Source organism: Heterodontus francisci, unplaced genomic scaffold, assembly GCF_036365525.1.
Source record: "Heterodontus francisci isolate sHetFra1 unplaced genomic scaffold, sHetFra1.hap1 HAP1_SCAFFOLD_70_2, whole genome shotgun sequence".
Taxonomy (NCBI): domain Eukaryota; kingdom Metazoa; phylum Chordata; class Chondrichthyes; order Heterodontiformes; family Heterodontidae; genus Heterodontus; species Heterodontus francisci.
Window position 1 is genome coordinate 2,222,879 of NW_027141156.1, and position 19,709 is coordinate 2,242,587.

The 19,709-nt window shown below is 42.9% G+C and overlaps 1 protein-coding gene across 5 annotated transcripts in view; it reads left to right on the forward strand.

Annotated features, from left to right (window-relative positions):
• The first annotated feature begins 1,367 nt into the window (after window positions 1-1,367).
• The window catches only part of LOC137362314 (deleted in malignant brain tumors 1 protein-like), a 42,837-nt gene continuing 24,495 nt past the window's right edge, over window positions 1,368-19,709 (forward strand). For 2 of the 5 annotated variants that reach the window (XM_068026720.1, XM_068026722.1), the window contains exons 1-4: window positions 1,368-1,449; window positions 10,054-10,086; window positions 11,229-11,543; window positions 19,356-19,388. In XM_068026720.1, the coding sequence (XP_067882821.1) occupies window positions 1,404-1,449; window positions 10,054-10,086; window positions 11,229-11,543; window positions 19,356-19,388 (427 nt within the window). In that variant the 5' untranslated portion in view covers window positions 1,368-1,403. Of the gene's footprint in view, window positions 1,450-10,053; window positions 10,087-11,107; window positions 11,179-11,228; window positions 11,544-19,355; window positions 19,389-19,709 lie in introns of all 5 variants that reach the window. The other 3 variants (XM_068026721.1, XM_068026725.1, XM_068026723.1) reach the window with 3 other exon arrangements.

Here is a 19,709-nt window from a genome sequence, read left to right on the forward strand (position 1 = left end):
AGACGTGAAGCTGATTGAGAAATTGTATAGGATATTTATTTTGAAAATCGGGGTATTGAATGTATAAAGGAAATCAAGGTAAACCTTTACAAATCAATTGTTATGACTCAGCTGGTGTCTTGTGTGCAGTTCCGGCAATGAATACCTTGGAAGAATGTCAAGGCCTTGGAGAGGGTACAGAGGAGGGTTAGCAGGAAGACACCATGCGTGAGGGATTTCATTTGGGTGGACAGAATGGAGGAGCTTGAATTATTCTCATCAGAGCAGTGAAGTTTAAGCAGATGTAGCAGAGTTCAAAATGATGACGGGTTATGATAGAGTAAGAATGGGGAAATTATTTCCTCTCACAAATAAGTCGGTCACCAGAGATCATGGCCGGGATTTAATGGCCCCCAGAGGCGTGAGCGAAAGCCATGACGGGAGAGGGTAGTGGGCATGGAGAAATATGGCGGGTGGCAGAGGATGTGCCTGGATGAAGATCCCATTGCCTAGTTATGGGATCCTTCCACCGCCGCAGGGATCTTACCAGTGGCGGGGTCCTCTACCACATGGAGAGGAGACCTTCTGAAACGAAGCATTCCCCCTGCTGCCTTGTCGGTGGGGTGGGGCGCTGCCTCCTTCTTGGGAAATTACTGGCACACAGAGAACCCCCACCTGGAGCCACATCATTCCCCGGGACCTCACTCCTCCTGGACCACAATAACACCGCCCAGGCCCTCTCACCAGGGCCTTACGGGCTGGCTCCTGTGACCCCGACTCAGCTCGCACTTCTCTGGGGTTCCAGCACTGGGCCTGGGTCCGAGGCCTTCTGTAGAACCGGCAGAATAACTGAAGGGATAATGAAGAGACATTTTTTCACACAGAGGCTTGTTAAGATCCAGAAAGCACGACCTCAAAGTGTGATGAAATCAGATTCCAGAGGAATTTTAGAAAGATAATTGAACAAGTGCTTGAAATGGACTAACTTGCAGAGGTATGAGAAAAATCTACGTATGTGACAATAAATCAGACAGCTCTTTCAAAGGGACGACTCTGACTAAAGTAGCAGAATGGCCTTCCTTGTGCATTTATGATTCTATGATCTGGACGCCATTTCCTTTTCACAGTATCGCACATCATTGACCTCGCAGGATAGGCTGTTAGTTGGAACCTGTGTTCATTGTATCCATAAATAGTCACATTTCTTCTCATTGGTGCATTGCACCAGACTGTAATTCACAGTTCACACAAGTTAACACCTATTGGTTATTTGGAAGGAAACATTGGCTTCTGTAGAAAATTCTATCAAAGGATTAACTACCACAACAGCCGGAGTGTCAGAAGCTGCTAGTGGGAGCTCTCAGTGTCTAATAGCAGCGTTCGGTTAATGTTCTGTACTCATCGTTGTACCCTGTGCCAGAACGATGCTGTGGTCCTTCCTAACCCTGTTCCTACTGCAGCTTTTGAACTGTGAGTTCCGGATTATTGAATGTATTCTGCTATTTTTGGAAATAACTGTTTATTTCACTGAAAAAATGATTATATACTGATTATTATTGAAAGATGTGCATCATTAATATGATTAGCGTCTTTATTACAGAACATAGTCAGGTGATGTAGAAAGTAATTAATGCTTTATACATTTTAATGTCCTTGTGCAGAGTTTAATGAAATATCAGAACTTGGTTTTTGCCTTCTACTTGTCGCTCGAACAGACAGAGCAGAATGGAGTTGAAAATCTAATGGATTATTTAAACTGAGTCTGTTAGAAAATAGCCACTTCGCTGTTAGAATAGAATCTTTCAGTGTCTGGGATAAACTTACAGAAAACGGTTCTATTTTATTTACAGTTGTGATTCATTGCGAAGGTGTGAAATAGATATTGAAATGGTTTATATAATTTGTAGAAGTTTCATGTGATACATATTTTGGATTGGTTGTTTCCATTTTAAGTTCTATCAATTACAAATAGCAATAAACCTCCATTTATATAAAAATGCCTTACGTTTATATAGCGCATTTCACGACGGTCAAGACGTCCCAAAGAGCCTCCCTGCCAATTAAGTACTGTTTTGTAGTGTTGTCCACCCTGTAATGTAGGAAACGCGGCAGCCAAATTACACACAGCAAGCTCCGACAAACAACAATGTGATAATGACCAGAATAATATACATATATTTGTGTGATGTTGGTTGAGGGATCAACATCTGCCAGAGCACTAGGGATAGCTCCCCTGCCCTTCTTCCAAATAGTGCTCCTGAGAGTGCAGACGGGACATGGGTTTAACTTCTCCTCCGAAATACAACCCATTTGAACAGTGCAGCACACCTTGAGTACTGTGCTGGAGTGGCAGCCCAGATTTTGAGCTCAAGTCTCTGGAATTAGACTTGAACCCACCAGCTCTTGACACAGAGGCGAGAGTGCTGCCAATTGAGCTGCTGCTGACAGTAATATTGTTTTGGTGACAGTAAACCAGTTTGGAATATTTTACATTTCATTAACGGGTATTTTAAATTCCCAGTTGAGATGTGTGTCGATCACAAAGACGGCGGCAGTTTGCTTTATTTTTTTCTCCTGCGACACAGCCAGCTGGAATTGTAATTCTAATCTGATTATTTAAAGCGAGCCTGAGAGAAGTATAGTGCGGTTTTTGTTTGAATAGAGTACATCAGAGTCTGGGTGTAAGTTTACTTACTGAGTGTAGAACACCAGTCAAAACTACATCGACTGCCGACTGAACCCCCACACACTTTTCTGTCACAGAAATTTCTCAATACAAGTGTTGCCAAACCTCCGAATGATACAGTTGATGGAACTAAATATTTTAAAATAGTTTGTTCAGTGTTGAAGTGTTATACAAAATCTATAATAACATCTCATCTGGAAATAGAAACAATATTTTTCAATTGGTTTTAATTATTAGTATAATTATGATCAACTGCAAGCTGCAAAAATGGTGTTACTGAAAGTTTTTAAATCCTTGGGGATTTTGCTCCGCACTATTGATTAGTTAGTGATGATCTTCCAAATTAGCAACTTTTATGTTAAGTTCATCACCCTATTTCCACCATTTATATGTACAGTGTCTAAACTTGGTTAAGTTTTACCAATCCCATATTTTTACGCAGTGTCATGTAGCGTACAATGAGTTAGAGATATTGATCCTCAATATCATTCCAACCGCTCGATATATTTATAGTTTTATTCTGTCGATGGCTCCATTCTGTCTCGCACTATTTCCAGTGCGCGTTTGGTTCCATTTATTAATCTCTGTCTATAAAAATAAACATTATTGTTTTATTGACAGGGCAACTTTGCCCCAGTGTTACCAGATACGTTATGTATTTAACGAATTATATTTCCGTGAATTTTACCTAATTGGATATTAAAATCCTGTTCTGTGAATGATTTAAAGAACATTTTATTCAAGCCATAGAAAAGAGAAAAATGAAGCACACATGATTCCCTGTATCTTTTTCTCAAATCGCAAGTTGATCAGAATCACTATTTTAAGCAGGCATGCTTTTTTCAATTATTAATTGCTATAGTATGAAGTGAATATTGAAATAGTTTATCTGATTTATAGAATTCACATTTAATACGGATCTTAGGTTGTTGGTTTGATTTTACATTCTATCAGTATTAAACAGGGAACTATTATCCATTCTGTTGCTTTTCGAAAACATTGTTTTTGGAAAATGTTGCATCTTATTAAATTCCCAGGTCGTACATGTGAGAAATTATAATTTTAATTCCAAAACTGAACACAAATACTGCCGCAATTTGTTGTATTTCGTCCTCTGCGGTGCTTGTACAAACACAAAGGACTGCAGTTGACATTCTAAGGAGATTATTTAAACACAGTAGAACGTGATCACAGTGAGAATAGAAGGTCTCAGAGTCTGTGGTCGATGGTAACACAGGGATTTTAGAACAGCAGTCAAAGCTAAATCTACTGCCGACTGAACCCACACGGGCATTTCTGTCCCAGGTATTTCACAGTAGAAGTGCTGTCTGACCCGATGTTGTGTACAGAATGAAATAAAATATTTTAAATGACGTTTTCAGTGTTACAGTGTTGCACATGATCTATAAATATTGTATAATATATTAACTAGAGGCAGCATCAATATTATTTAATTGAGCATTAATTATTAATGTCATTGAGAAGAGCCTCTGCAAAAGATGATGTTGCTGAATATTCTAAAATCTCCGGAGGATTTTCTGCTTATTGTTGTTTACTTAATGATGAACCTGAAAATGTAGAACTTTGTTTTGTAAATTTATTTATAAAGAAATAAACCTTATTTCTCATATGTACAGTATCGAGTAATAATTAATGTGACACAGTCTCCTTCCACATGCTCCTTTTATGTAAAGCATAGTGAAGTGTTTAATGAGATATCCTGAATAGTCTCCTTCCACCTTTTCGATATTTTTGTGGAGTTTTTCGGTCAATGGCTCCATTCAGTTTCCAGTGCTGGTTTGGTTAAATTTATTATTGTCTATCGACAACAAATGCTGGTTGACGACAATGAAACGTTCCCTTAATGTTATTAGATATTTCCGTGATGAATTTTCTTTTGTTTTTGTAAAAAGCGATTCGATTCTAAAATCCTGACTTTGACGGTAATTTAAGAATATTTTCTGCAAGCCATAGAACGGACAGAAAGTATGAAATGCATATGACTCCCTGAATCGTTTATTTTACCAATCGGCTGCCGATCAAAATCAATTTGTAGGAAATGTGCATATTTATAAAGTGAATATTGAAACAGTGTCTTTAATTTATAAATGCATCATTTAATACATTTTGTCCTGTTTGACTTTAACTTAATCAAACTCACGTCGGGAACTGTCGATGACAGTACAAAATATCTAATATCAATCATCTGATTAACATTTAATTGCATTTTTGGAGGAGATTTGAGTTAAATTTAGGTTTATTACCATAATTGAACAGAAATACGGCAACAGTTGGTTTTATTTTCTTTCCTATGGCTCGGGTAGAGACGCAGCAGACAGCAGTTAAAATTCTAATCAAGCGTTTAAAATGGAGCGTCTTGGAAGTAGAAAGTGGTCAGTGTTACAGTTGAGTGTATGGGAGTCAGAAATGCAGAATACAGGTATCTGCATGTAGCCGACTCATCCCACATTAAGATTTCTGTCCCGGAATTTCTCAGTGAAGTGCTGTGTGATACAGAGAATTAGATTCAATAGTTTGTACAGCATTTAGAATGTTCAGAAAGGACTATAAATATTGTATAATATATTAACTGGAGGTGGAAGCAATGTTGCTTCATTTGTTCTGATTATTAATAGAATTATCAATTACACTCTCCAAAAATGATGCTCCTGATCTCAGAGCGATTCGCTGTATGAGCAGTTTTATTTAGTCGGTGATAATCTTCAAAACAAAGGTTTTTTACATTAAGTCATGCTTTCTATTTCATATATTTATATTCACGGTGTCGTGTAATAATTAGTGTTTCTCAGTCTCTTTCTACATGATTCATACATTTGATGCAGTATTTAATATCCAGAATTGTTTATGAATTTCTTTCCACATTCCCCATACTTTTGTATCGTGCGATACAATGTTTAAGGGGAGATCCGGAGTTGTTTCCCAATCTCTGGGAAAAGGCCGGGAAAGTGGATTTGGGGCAGTAGATCAGTCATGATCTTATTGAACGGCGGAGTAGTATGAGTAGGCAGCATGAACTACTCCTACTCCTATTAAGTCCATTTATGTTATTCCACATGTCCCATACTCTGGACATCTTGTGGAACAAATTATGAATTCGTTTGCAAATTGAAATTCAACAGACAGTGCCCAGAACAATTTGTTTCGGTTCTGTAAATGTTCGGTGTGTGTTTGGTTATTTCTAACGCTGGTAATGCTTCTTCAGGCACTAGCTGATGTGTTATGGAGATAGATTGTTAATATTTACTGATAATGCTATTGACGTACATAAACTGATTGTTTGATGTGAGTTCCTTCTGTCCGGTGCTTTGCCTGTGGTTTGAAGCTTAGCCTTTGGCCTCCTTGTCTCGAGAGACAATGGGTAAGCGCCTAGAGGTGGTCAGTGGTTTGTGGAGCAGCGCCTGGAGTCGCTACAAAGGCCAATTCTAGAGTGATAGACTCTTCCACAGGCGCTGCAGATAAAATTGGTTGTCGGGGCTGTTCCACAGTTGGCTCTCGCCTTGCACTTCTGTCTTTTCTGGCAATCACTGGCAACTGACTCCCACGACTTGTGGTCAATGTCACAGGATCTCATGTCGCGTTTGCAGACTTTATAGCAGAGACATGGACAGCTGGTGGGTCTGATACCAGGGACGAGTTCACTGCATAATGTGTCCTTGAGGATCCTGCCATCTTCCATGTGGCTCACATGGCCAAGTCATCTCAAACGCTGCTGGCTCAGTAGGGTGTATATGCTGGGGATGTTGGCCGCCTCGAGGACTTCTGCGTTGGAGTATGGTCCTGCCACCTGATGCCAAGGATTCTTCAGATGCAGCGAAGATGGAATGAATTGAGACGTCGTTCATGGCTGACGTAAGTTGTCCAGGCATCGCTGCCATCGGGCAAGGTACTGAGGACACAGGCTTGAAACATTCGGACTTTTGTGTTCTGTGTCATTGCGACATTTTCCCACACTCTCTTGGCCAGTCTGGACATAGCAGTGGAAGCCTTTCCCATGCGCTTGTTGATTTCTGCATCTAGAGACAGGTTACTGGTGATAGTTGAGCCGAGGTAGGTGAACTCCTGAAGCACTTCCAGAGCGTGTTCGCCAATATTGATGGATGGAGCATTTCTGACGTCCTGTCCCATGATGTTCGTTTTCTTGAGGCTGATGGTTCGGCCTAAATTCGTTGCAGGCAGCCACAAACCTGTCGATGAGTCTCTGCAGACACTCTACAGTGTGAGATGATAATGCAGCATCGTCAGCAAAGAGGAGTTCCCTGATGAGGACTTTACGTACTTTGCTCTTCGATCTAAGACGGGCAAAGTTGAACAACCTGCCACCTGAACTTATGTGGAGGAAAATTCCATCTTCTGAAGACTTGAACGCACGTGAGTGCCGCAATGAGAAGAAGATCCCAAACAGTGTAGGTGCGAGTACACAGCCCTGTTTCATGCCACTCAGGATAGGAAAGGGGTCTGATGAAGCACCACAATGCTGAATTGTGCCTTTCATATTGTTATGGAATGAGGTGATGATACTTAGTAGCTTTGGTGGACATCTGATCTTTGCTAGTAGCCTGAAGAGACCACGTCTGCATTCGAGGTCAAAAGTTTTGGTGAGATCAATGAAAGCAACGTCCAGGGGCATCTGTTGTTCACGTCATTTCTCCTGTAGCTGGCGAATGGTGGATCTCTCTACTCGAAAGCGGCACTGTACCTCAGGGTCCACATGCTCCGCCAGCTTCTGGAGTCTGTTTAAAACGACTCGAGCGAAGGCTTTCCCCACTATGCTGAGCAGGGAGATTCCATGGTAGTTGTTGCAGTCACCGCTGTCATCCTTGTTCTTATAGAGGGTAATGATAATGGCATCGTGCATGTCCTGTGATACTGCTCCCTCATCCCAGCACAGGCAAAGCAGTTCATAGAGTGCTGAGTGTATAGCAGGCTTGGCACTCTTGATTTATTTCAGGGTCAATGCCGTCACTTCGGGGGCTTTACCACTGCCTATACAATCAATGGCAGCACAGAGTTCTGATTTTGTTGGCTGTTCGTCCAGTTCATCCATGACTGACGGAGACTGGGCTGCATTGAGGGCGGTGTCAGTGACAAAATTTTCCCTGGAGTATAGTTCCAGGTAATGCGACAATAAATGTGATTCTATCAATTAATATGCTTCTGAATCCACAAGATCTCGCTTAATTGTGAAATTAATTCAAATTAGACCTAAAATAATTTTAGATAATATTATTAAATTAAGTAATATAATTAAATGCAATAATCTGCCATGAGAAGCATGTACTTATAAACTCTCCGGATTGACTACATTTTATAATCCCTAAACTACGCCTGTCATGGTTTTGTAAATCATTCAAGAGGCTAAATTCTGGGCTTTGAATGTTCCACATTTGTCCCGTTTCAGTTCACCTCCTTGGAGTGTATTGTGATTTATAATTAATATTTCCATATTACTGTTTGTGGTACTGCGGTACAATAGTAAGTTAAGTGGAGTATAAAATGAGAAATTAACTTGATAAATGTATTTATCTAAACATCAGGAAAGTAACTTTGTGATGGTACACTAAGAAATGCATTCAAAATGTTTCGTGAACAGCAATGAGAGCAGTTAGAATCTGTGAGGAAGGATACGAGGGAAAATCGAGGGATCAGCAGATATGAGGAGTCGGGTAGATAAATGGGAAAATAGTAATGATTGAGAAAGGGGAACGACTGAACATTTATCTGAAACAGTAAGAGATAAATTCGATGAACAGGCAAGTATTGGAGTCTCGGTTACAGATTGTTTCGATTCATTTTCGGGATATGAGCTCACTGGCCAGGCAGAATTTACTGAACAACCCTACTTAGCCAGAGAGAATGGCGGGATGTTTTCATGAACCACTGTCGTCATTTGGCGATATTGTTCTGCACCCATTTATTGTCCATCCCTAGTTTTCCTAAGAAGGTATTGGTGGGCTTTCTCCTTGAACCATTGGATTATATGGGGGCCGGGGGTGTGTGTGGGGAGGTGGTGGTGGAGGGGCGGGAAGGAAAGAGGCGTGACCTGGGTGGTTACAGGCTAAAATGATAAATGTATGAAGATTACAGGAAATGACTGAGTGGATTGATGAAGATTCACGGACTCTACTGAAGCACTGAGGTTGGAACCGTTTTTCAGTAAATACAGAAAGATTATTCCAACTCGTCTGTCATTTGGTCACTGGAAAAGGGGAATTTGCGGGAGTTGACTATTATCCAGGGATGTTGGTAGGAATTCTGAGGCTACAGGACTGGGCAGAAGTCACACACTATTTACATTGCGGAACTATCTGCATAAAGAGACCTGTGAGATTATAGTTGGGAAACTGTAAGCACAGCTGAGGACAGGAATCGATTTCCCGTTGTCTATAGTATATCAGCAGAGTATTCAAAGAGACAACGATGCATGGGACACATATTAACACCAGGGGGATTGGGAACAGGTCAACCTACTGACTGCATTCTTAAAAATGAAGAAACGCTTAACCAGTAAACCGGAGAACGATAGTTTGAACATCATTAGTGGGTAAAAGAATAGGGCAAGTCGGCGAGTATAGGTTACCAGATAATGACAACAGCAGGAACTTAGTAATACTCAGTCAGCACGGAGTTAGGACGCTGACAGACCGTTCATCTTGTTTTGTTTGCTGAAGTTATAAATTAACTAAATGGTGGAAAAACCAAAATACACCTTTACATAAATTTGAAAGTTCCACTGGGAAGAATTTTCAGTTAACTAAAAGGCATCGAGATCGATTTAATTTAATTTATGTTCCCATCCCGGCATGAACATTGGACCAGAAAGCTGAATTCACTGAGACTGCCATCACAAGCGGGTTTAAAAGCGGATCCATCGCTAGCCTCTTCTCAGGGCACCTACACACGGGTCATCAATGGTCAGAGCATCATCAGCACAAATTTACAGGGCGATGGGGAAAGGGAGTGGGACTAATTAGACAGGTCTTACAAAGAGACAGCATAGACAACATGGGCCAAATGGCGTCTTTCTATGCTGCTTCATTGGAAGATTCTATGAGGGAGAGGACCATCACCACCGCCTTCTCAGACTAGTAATACTTTCACACTGGTAATACATGGGGCCCACCCACCGTCAGACAAGGAGTGAGAGAGGGTGTGTGTTTATGTGAAAACAAATCTCGATTTTTTTTGGCCCATTACCAATATTAATTTGTTGCAGAAATTGTATTTTCGGTTTTCAGAAATTAAAACAGATCCCGGTATAACTTCTTCCGTAAAGTGACCCTGTCATTAGTTGCATTTGAGTGTTTTTTTCTGACAGTTTCATTCATTTTGTGCCCCAGTGAACATTAATTCTCAACTTCTCATTTCAGGCAGACCTGGGAACAGTCAGCCTGACCCGTCAGGTAATCGGTCTTTATTTTCACACTCTCTGCTATCTCTCTGCTTAAATAAAACCCATTAAATATTTAGCCTGGGTGACAATCTCAGCGTCTTTTTGATCACGGATTAACCCGCTGCCCGGTTGCCAGTCAGATAGGGAGTGTGTCCCTCACAGTGTTAATAAAGACCTTTCATTCCAGCTGATAGATTGCTGCTGCCTTCATGTGGAGGTACAATAACAGAGGGTCTCTGAAGAGCAGGGTGTGAAGGATCAGCTCCACTCACACTGTTACCTAGCTGAGAGCCGGCTGCTGCCTTCATGTGGAGGTACAATAACTGAGGGTCTCTGAAGAGCAGAGTGTGAAGGATCAGCTCCACTCACACTGTTACCTAGCTGAGTGCCGGCTGCTGCCTTCATGTGTCAGTACAACAACAGAGGGTCTCTGAAGAGCAGAGTGTGAATGATCAGCTCTACTCACACTGTTACCCAGCTGAGAGCCGGCTGCTGCCTTCATGTGGAGGTACAATAACAGATGGCCTCTGAAGAGCAGTGTGTGAATGATCAGCTCCACTCACACTGTTACCTAGCTGAGAGCCGGCTGCTGCCTTCATGTGGAGGTTCAATAACAGAGGGTCTCTGAAGAGCAGAGTGTGAATGATCAGCTCCACTGGCACACTTAATGCTCCCAAAGGCCCAGCTCACCAACCAGCAGTGACATCGACATCACATGACCATCCAGCCGGGTTTTATTGGCTGTGGTGGGTGAGTTTGCAATTTCTTCTTAACTCTCCTGGTGCTGGGATATCACAGTGTGCGGCCAATCAGTAAAGAGCACGGTAAACATGTGGCCATTACAGCACCGCCGATATGCCTGCTTCTGCAGGTTAAATATATTCTGAACCGATTGCCAACCGGATCGCATTGGAGCCGCTGGGTTGGTGGGAATTTCCGGCTGTCTCCCGGTTCCCTGCTCGTTTACACAGTTTCTTAGAATTTCCCTCCTCTTTTTGCAATTTTTAATAGTTGCTCCCTGTTTTATTCAGGTTCTGGACACAGTCTTACACTGATTCCCCTCTGGCCTGGTGGATGGGGAGGGTCGATGTGCTAGTAACCGGTGGGTTTAATAGACTGTAACCGCATGATGATATTTCTGATGTTTTACAGAGACAGTGAAGCTGAGACTGGTGAATGGGGGCAATCGGTGCGCTGGGAGAGTGGAGATTCACTACAGGGGACTGTGGGGGACTGTGTATCATGATCTGTGGGACCTGCCGGATGCCGCTGTGGTGTGTCGGGAGCTGGGCTGCGGGACCGCGGAAGTGGCACTGGGCTGGGCTGACTTTGGGGAAGGCTCTGGTCCCGTTGTGACGAGTGATGTAGAGTGCGGCGGAACCGAGGCCGCTCTGCGAGATTGCAAGTCATATCAATGGGATCACTATTCTGTATCACACTCCAATGATGCCGGCGTCATCTGCTCAGGTAAAAATCTTTCTCAATCTCTCAACTCCTGCCGCAGCTGATAGAATCCATGTAAAAGCGGAAGTAAATTAATCTGGGACTGTCAGTACCCAGAAATTCAGATGATAATTCCAGTAATCTCCGGTTAAAAATTATGTTATTTAAAATATTAAGATCACTGTTTGTTAAAAATATATCTTTGGTATTATATTTAATACACATTCTCCACCAGGGGCAGAATATACCTGATACTCAGCATATTTACAATACAGACAGAGAAGTTGCCAATGAGATTTTCCCTAAAGCCGCACTGAATGAGCGGAACTGCTGGAAATGTCACAATCTCAATTCAACGCTCCATTCATCAACCCTGCAGCCGCTACCAAGCGTGCGCTGTCAGCTCGGCTGTATGCCTGCACTGCTCGCTTGGCCTCAGATCTCATATTCTCATATCTTAAACATGTTGTGAAGCTGAGACTCGGAAGCAGGGTAGGGAACGTTCTCAGCATGGAGGGAGCTGGAGTTATGTGTCAGCGGTTACTGTGTAGCAAGGGAGAAACTTGCACAGCAAAATCCCACTGCTACGGAATGTCAATATGGAAACAACTCTGACAGAATCTCAGGCTACAAGAACTGGGAATAGTTCTAATCAGTTAAGAAAATCCTTTGGAACTTGTCGATAAGGAACAAATCTGACCCATAGTTCTCGCCTGGTCACTATCAAAGCACATTAATTGGCTTTTACACAATTTGCTTGTTGTGTGATATTGTTCCAGGCAAAATGGCTATCCGTGAAAAATGCCCGTATTTAGTAATGTGAATTGACATTAATATCCCTGGTGACTATTTTAGAACAATTCTCCTTCCAAGTAAGTACCCGGATGTCCAGGACCGGCAAAAATCAGGGGACCTGCTGGGGATCACTGATTGTCTCTATCCTAATTTCTTCAGGTCTTTATCCATATTGCCATTGAATTTTCAGAATCTGATTACTTCGTAACTCACGATTCAGTTTAAGTCTTATCATTGTTTGATATGCTAGAGATTAGTCTGTGTGCCTGAGCTAAACACCTAACGTGCACACAATAAATAGACGTGTCCTCTCGCTTGTGTCACTTCGATTTAAATTCATCAACATTTGACATTCTGCTTGCTGATTATGTTGTAGTACCTGAAATCAGTTTTCAAATGAAAACCAGAAAATGCGCGAGAGTATCTTTAAAAATAATTGACAATTTACATTGCCACGCGATAGAAATTGATAACATATGTACTTTCCCTTACGTGTGACATGTGGGTACAATATGATCACAATGTTTAGGGCTCTATCAGCTGACTATAAATAAACAGAGAAATTGGATTATAGATCAGATTGCGCAAACTCCAACCAACTTTTAATATCAAGCATCTTAAAATGCTCACTGCGAACATATAGTTCCCAGGAAATGTCAAGCTCAGACTGGTGATTGATGCAGCCCCTCATAGAGTCATCGATTCATATAGCACAGAAACAGGCCCTTCGGCCCATCGTAACTGTGCCGGCCATCCAGCACCTACAATTCTAGTCTCATTTTCAAGCACTTGGCCTTGTATGCTTTGGCGTTTCAAGTGCTCATTTAAATACTTCTTAAATGTTGTGTGGGTTCCTGCCTCTACCACCACTTCAGGCAGTGTATTCCAGATTCCAACCACCCTCTGGGTGAAACTTATTTTCCTCAAATCCCCTCTAAACCTCCTGCCCATTACCTCAAATTTATGCCCCCGGTTATTGACCCCTCCGCTAAGGGGAAAAGTCTTTTCCTATCTAACCTACCAATGCCCCTCATAATTTTGTACACCTCAATCATATCCTCCCTCAGTCTTCTCTGTTCTAATGTAAACAAGCCTAGCCTTCTCAGTCTATGTTCATAGCTGAAATGCTCCAGCCCAGGCAACATCCTTGTGAATCTACTCTGCACCCTCTCCAGTGCAATCGCATCCTTCCTATAGTGTGGTGCCCAGAACTGTACACAGTACTCCAGCTGTGGCCCAACTATCGTTTTATACAGCTCCATCGTAATGTCCCTGGTGCTGCTTTCTGTGATCTATGGAAAGGTACACCAAGGTCCCTCTGACCTTCTGAACTTCCTAGCGTCCTAACATCCATTATATATACCCTTGCCTTGTTAGTCCCCCTAAAATGCATCACCTCACACTTCTCAGGATTAAATTCCATTTGCCACAGCTATGCATCTTACCAGCCCATCTGTATCGTCCTGTAATCTGAGGCTTTCCTCCTCACTATTTACGACCACCAATATTCATGTCATCTGCAAACTTACTGATCATACCTCCTATAATCATTTCTAATTCATTAATGTACACTACAAACAGCAAGGATCCCAGCACCGATCAATGTGGTACACCACTAGTCACAGGCTTCCACTCGCAAAAACAACCCTCGACCATCACTCTCTGCCTCCTGCCACGAAGCCAATTTTGGATCCAATTTGCGAAATTGCCCTTGATCCCATGGGCTCTTACGTTCCTAACCAATCTCCTATGCCGGACCTTATCAAAAGCCTAACTGAAGTCCATGTACACTACATCAACTGATTTACCGTCATCTACGCATCTCGTCACCTCCTCAAAAAATTCAATCAAGTTGGTTAGACAGGAACTCCCCTGACAAAGCCATTCTGACTATCCCTGATTATTCCCTGCCTCTCCAAGTGGAGATTAATCCAGTCCCTCAGAATTATTTCCAATAGTTTCCCAAGCACTGATGTTGGACTCACCAGCCTGTACTTACCTGGGCCATCCCTGCTGACCTTCTTGAATAATGGTACCTCATTCGCTGTCCTCCAGTCCTGTGCGGGCAGACTGGAGATTTACTGGGATGGAACCTGGGGCACAGTTGCTGGTTGCAACTGAATGTGGAAGTTGTCTGTAAAGAGCTCGGTTGTGGCTCTGGAGCAGCAGCGCTGCTTTATGCTCACTTTGGCGAAGGGTCAGGGCCTGTGTTCGGTCCGCCTGGCTGCGGACTCCAGAGTGACGTTGCAGTAATATGTTCAGGTACAAAATCCGATAGTAATGGGAACAAAGTGGTTACCTACAAATATTGTGCTGCCGCCTCTGATAGACAGTGACAGGTTAGGAACATTCCCATCTTGAGAAAGGGGAGGCTTTTAAACAGCGTTTCATGTTACATTTCTTCACTTTCGTGGTGAACAGGTTGAATGTTCGGCACAAAACTAACAAGTGCGCGAGTACTAGGTGGTATTTATTCAAAGGTGATAAAGAGGATATTGGGACTGCTGAATGTCTTTGTCTTGTATTTGGTTCACTAACCCCCTGGGAATTGCCAGAGATCTCTGAGGCAAAGTGACCTGCCTCAGATAGATTGGAATCGGAAATTGACAGGTCAAACATTACAGGTATTGTATTACAGGTATTATTACAATTGGCAGGTAAGACAATAAATGCGATTTCAAATGGGAAATAATTTGGATACAGACTAGACACATTCCCACTCGGGGGAAAAGGAAGGCCATCCAAAGCCAGATATTCCCAGATTACTAAAGAAATAGAGTTTAAAATAAAGCTTATCATAAAGGTCACGTTCGGAATTCAGTGAAATTCAATCTGAATACAAAAACTATGGGGAGAAATGAATTGGGACGTAAAAGGGTCCCACAGAGTTTGGAAGAATAGATTAGTGTTTAGCATAAAAGAGACCCCAATTGTCTTTTTATAAGCATGTAAATAGGAGAAAAGGTAGTCAAAAGAAGCTAACGATGAGGGGTACACCCTGCAATTACAGAGCAGTGAGTCTAACGACACTGATGGAGAACAGTTTAGACAGAATAAACTGGCTGAAAACTAATTGTCATTTGGAAGACGATGTGTTATTAAATTAAAGTCTGCATTGATCAGTTAAAGGTAAATTGATTTAATAAGCTTGATTGAGTTCTTTGAAGTACCGAAGAGCTCTGTTGAGAGTTTTGCAGTTGCTATTATGTACATGGACTTTCAAAAGGCGTTGGATAAAATATCAGGCAAAGAGAAAAGATAATTTAGTTGTGAACGACGTTTTTTGAGACTGGAGGGAAGTGTGTCGTGGTGTCACACTGTGTCGAAATTGGGATGACTGCTCCTTTTAATATATATTAATAACCTGATATTTCGAATTAGAACATTACAGCGCAGTACAGGCCCTTCTGCCCTCGATGTTGCGCCGACCTGTGAAATCATCTGACCTACACTATTCCATTTTCATCCATATGTCTATCCAATGACCACTTAAATGCCCTTAAGGTTGGCGAGTCCACTACTGTTGCAGGCAGGGCGTTCCACGCCCCTACTACTCTCTGAGTAAAGAAACTACCTCTAACATCTGTCCTATATCTATCACCCCTCAACTTAAAGCTATGTCCCCTCGTGTTTGCCATCACCATCCGAGGAAAAGACTCTCACTATCTACCCTATCTAACCCACTGATTATCTTATATGTCTCTATTAAGTCACCTCTCCTCCTCCTTCTCTCCAACGAAAACAACCTCAAGTCCCTCAGCCTTTCCTCGTAAGACCTTCCCTCCATACCAGGCAACATCCTAGTAAATCTCCTCTGCACCCTTTCCAAAGCTTCCACATCCTTCCTATAATGCGGTGACCAGAACTGCATGCAATACGCCAGGTGCGGTCTCACCAGAGTTTTGTACAGCTGCAGCATGACCTCGTGGCTCCGAAATTCGATCCCCCACACACCATATGCCTTCTTAACAGCCCTATTAACCTGGGTAGCAACCTTCAGGGATTTATGCACCTGGGCACCAAGATCTCTCTGTTCATCTACACTACCAAGAATCTTCCCATTAGCCCAGTACTCTGCATTCCTGTTACTCCTTCCAAAGTGAATCACCTCACACTTTTCCGCATTAAACTCCATTTGACATCTTTCAGCCCAGCTCTGCAGCCTATCTATGTCCCTCTGTACCCCACAACATCCTTCGGCATTATCCACAACTCCACCGACCTTCGTGTCATCCGCAAATTTACTAACCCACCCTTCTCCACACTCTTCCAGGTCATTTATAGAAATGACAAACAGCAGTGGCCCAAAAAGAGATCCTTGCGGTACACCACTAGTAACTAAACTCCAGGATGAACATTTGCCATCAACCACCACCCTCTGTCTTCTTTCAGCTAGCCAATCTCTGATCCAAAGCTCTAAATCACCTTCAACCCCATACTTCCGTATTTTCTGCAATAGCCTACCGTGGGGAACCTTATCAAACGCCTTACTGAAATCCATATACACCACATCCACTGCTTTACCCTCATCCATTTGTTTGGTCACCTTCTCGAAAAACTCAATAAGTTATGTGAGGCACGACCTACCCGTCACAAAACCTTGCTGACTATCTCTAATGAACTTATTCTTTTCAAGATGATTATAAATCCTGTCACTTATAACCTTTTCCAACATTTTACCCACAACCGAAGTAAGGCTCACAGCTCTATAATTACCAGGGCTGTCTCTACTCCCCTTCTTGACCAAGGGGAAAACATTTGCTATCCTCCAGTCTTACGGCACTATTCCTGTCGACAATGACGACATAAAGATCAAGGACAAAGGCTCTGCAATCTCCTCCCTTGCTTCCAAGAGAATCCTAGGATAAATCCCATCTGGCCCAGGGGACTTATCTATTTTCACACTTTCCAAAATTGATAACACCTCCTCCTTGTGAACCTCAATACAATCTAGCCTAGTAGCCTGCATCTCAGTATTCTCCTCAACAACATTTTCTTTCTCTACTGTAAATACTGACGCAAAATATTAATTTAACACTTCCCCTATCTCCTCTCATTCCACACACAACTTCCCACTACTATCCTTGATTGGCCCTAATCTAACTCTAGTCATTCTTTTATTCCTGATATACCTATAGAAAGCCTTGGGGTTTTCCCTGATCCTATCCGCCAATGACTTCTCGTGTCCTCTCCTTGCTCTTCTTAGCTCTCCCTTTAGATCCTTCCTGGCTAGCTTGTCGCTCTCAAGCGCCCTAACTGAGCCTTCACGTCTCATCCTAACATAAGCCTTCTTCTTCCTCTTGACAAGCACTTCAACTTCTTTAGTAAACCACGGCTCCCTCGCTCGAAAACTTCCTCCCTGCCTCACTGGTACATACTTATCAAGGACACACAGTAGCTGCTCCTTGAATAAGCTCCACATTTCGATTGTTCCCATCCCCTGCAGTTTCCTTCCCCATCCTACGCATCCTAAATCTTTCCTAATCGCATCATAATTTCCTTTACCCCAGCTATAATTTTTGCCCTGCGGTATATACCTGTCCCTGCCCATCGCTAAGGTAAACCTAACTGAATTGTGATCACTATCACCAAAGTGCTCACCTACTTCTAAATCTAACACCTGGCCGGGTTCATTACCCAGTACCAAATCCAATGTGGCATCGCCCCTGGTTGTCCTGTCTACATACTGTGTCAGAAAACCCTCCTGCACAGACTGGACACAAACTGACCCATCTAAAGCACTCGAACTATAGTATTTCAAGTCGATATTTGGAAAGTTAAAGTCCCCCATAACAACTACCCTGTTACTCTCGCCCCTGTCGAGAATCATCTTCGCTTTCCTTTCCTCTACATGTCTGGAACTATTTGGAGGTCTATAAAAGACTCCCAACAGGATAACCTCACCTCTCCTGTTTCTAACCTCGGCCCATACTACCTCAGTAGACGAGTCCTCAAATGTCCTTTCTGTCGCTGTAATACTCTCCTTGATTTACAATGCCACACCACCCCCCACCCCTTTTTTACCATCTTCTCTGTTCTTACTGAAACATCTAAATCCCGGAACCTGCAACATCCATTCCTGCCCCTGCTCTACCCATGTCTCCGAAATGGCCACTACATCGAGATCCCAGGTACCAACCCATGTTGCAAGCTCACCCACCTTATTCCGGATGCTCCTGGCGTTGAAGTCGGCACACTTTAAACCAGGTTCTTGCTTGCCAGTGCCCTCTTGCGTCCTTGTAACCATTTTCCTGACCTCACTACTCTCAACATCCTGTACACTGGCACTACAATTTAGGTTTCCATTCCCCTGCTGAATTAGTTTAAACCCCCCCCCCCACCCCGAAGAGCACTAGCAAATCTCCCCCCCAGGATATTGGTACCCCTCTGGTTCAGGTGAAGACCATACTGTTTGTTGAGGTCCCACCTACCCCAGAAAGAGCCCCAATTATCCAGGAAACCAAAACCCTCCCTCCTGCACCATCCCTGCAGCCACGTGTTCAACTCCTCTCTATCCCTCTTCCTCGCTTCGCCATCACGTGGCACGGGCAACAACCCAGAGATAACAACTCTGTTTGTTCTCTCTCTCAGCTTCCACCCAAGCTCCCTGAATTTCTGTCTTAAATCCCCATCTCTCTTCCTACCTATGTCGTTGGTGCCTATGTGGACCCCGCCTTCATGTGGAGGTACAATAAGGGGGAGGACAATCACCACCACCTTCTCAGGGCACTTACACACTGGTAATACATGGAGCCCACCTACCGTCACCACAAGACGAGAGTGTATCCGGGTGTCAGTGTGTGTTTATGTGGAAACAATTATGGATAAATTTTGGCCCATTGCCAATATTAATTCGCTGCAGAAATTGTATTGTTGGTTTAAAGATTGACGAGCAGATGAAATCACAGATCCCGGTATAATTTGTTCCGCTAATTGACGGGAATAATGACCCTGCAGTTAGTTGCATTTGTGTCTTTTCTTTCTGAGAGTTTCATTCAATTCGTGCCCCAGTGAATTCTAATTTTCAACTTCTCATTTCAGGCAGACCTGGGAACAGTCAGCTTGACCCGTCAGGTAATCGCCCTTTATTTTCACACTGTCTGCTATTTCTCTGCTGTTATCAATCTCATTACATATTAAGCTTGGGAGCCAACCTCAGTGTCTTTTTGGTTACCGATTAACCCGCTGCCTGGTTTTCAGTCAGAAAGGGAGTTTGTCCCTCACAGTGTTACTAAAGTTCTTTAATTCGAGCTGATAGTCGGCTGCTGCCTTCATGTGGAGGTACAATAACAGAGGGTCTCTGAAGAGCAGAGTGTGAAGGATCAGCTCCACTGTCACTCTTGCTGCTCCCAAAGGCCCACCTCAACAATCAGCGCTGACATCGACGTCACATGA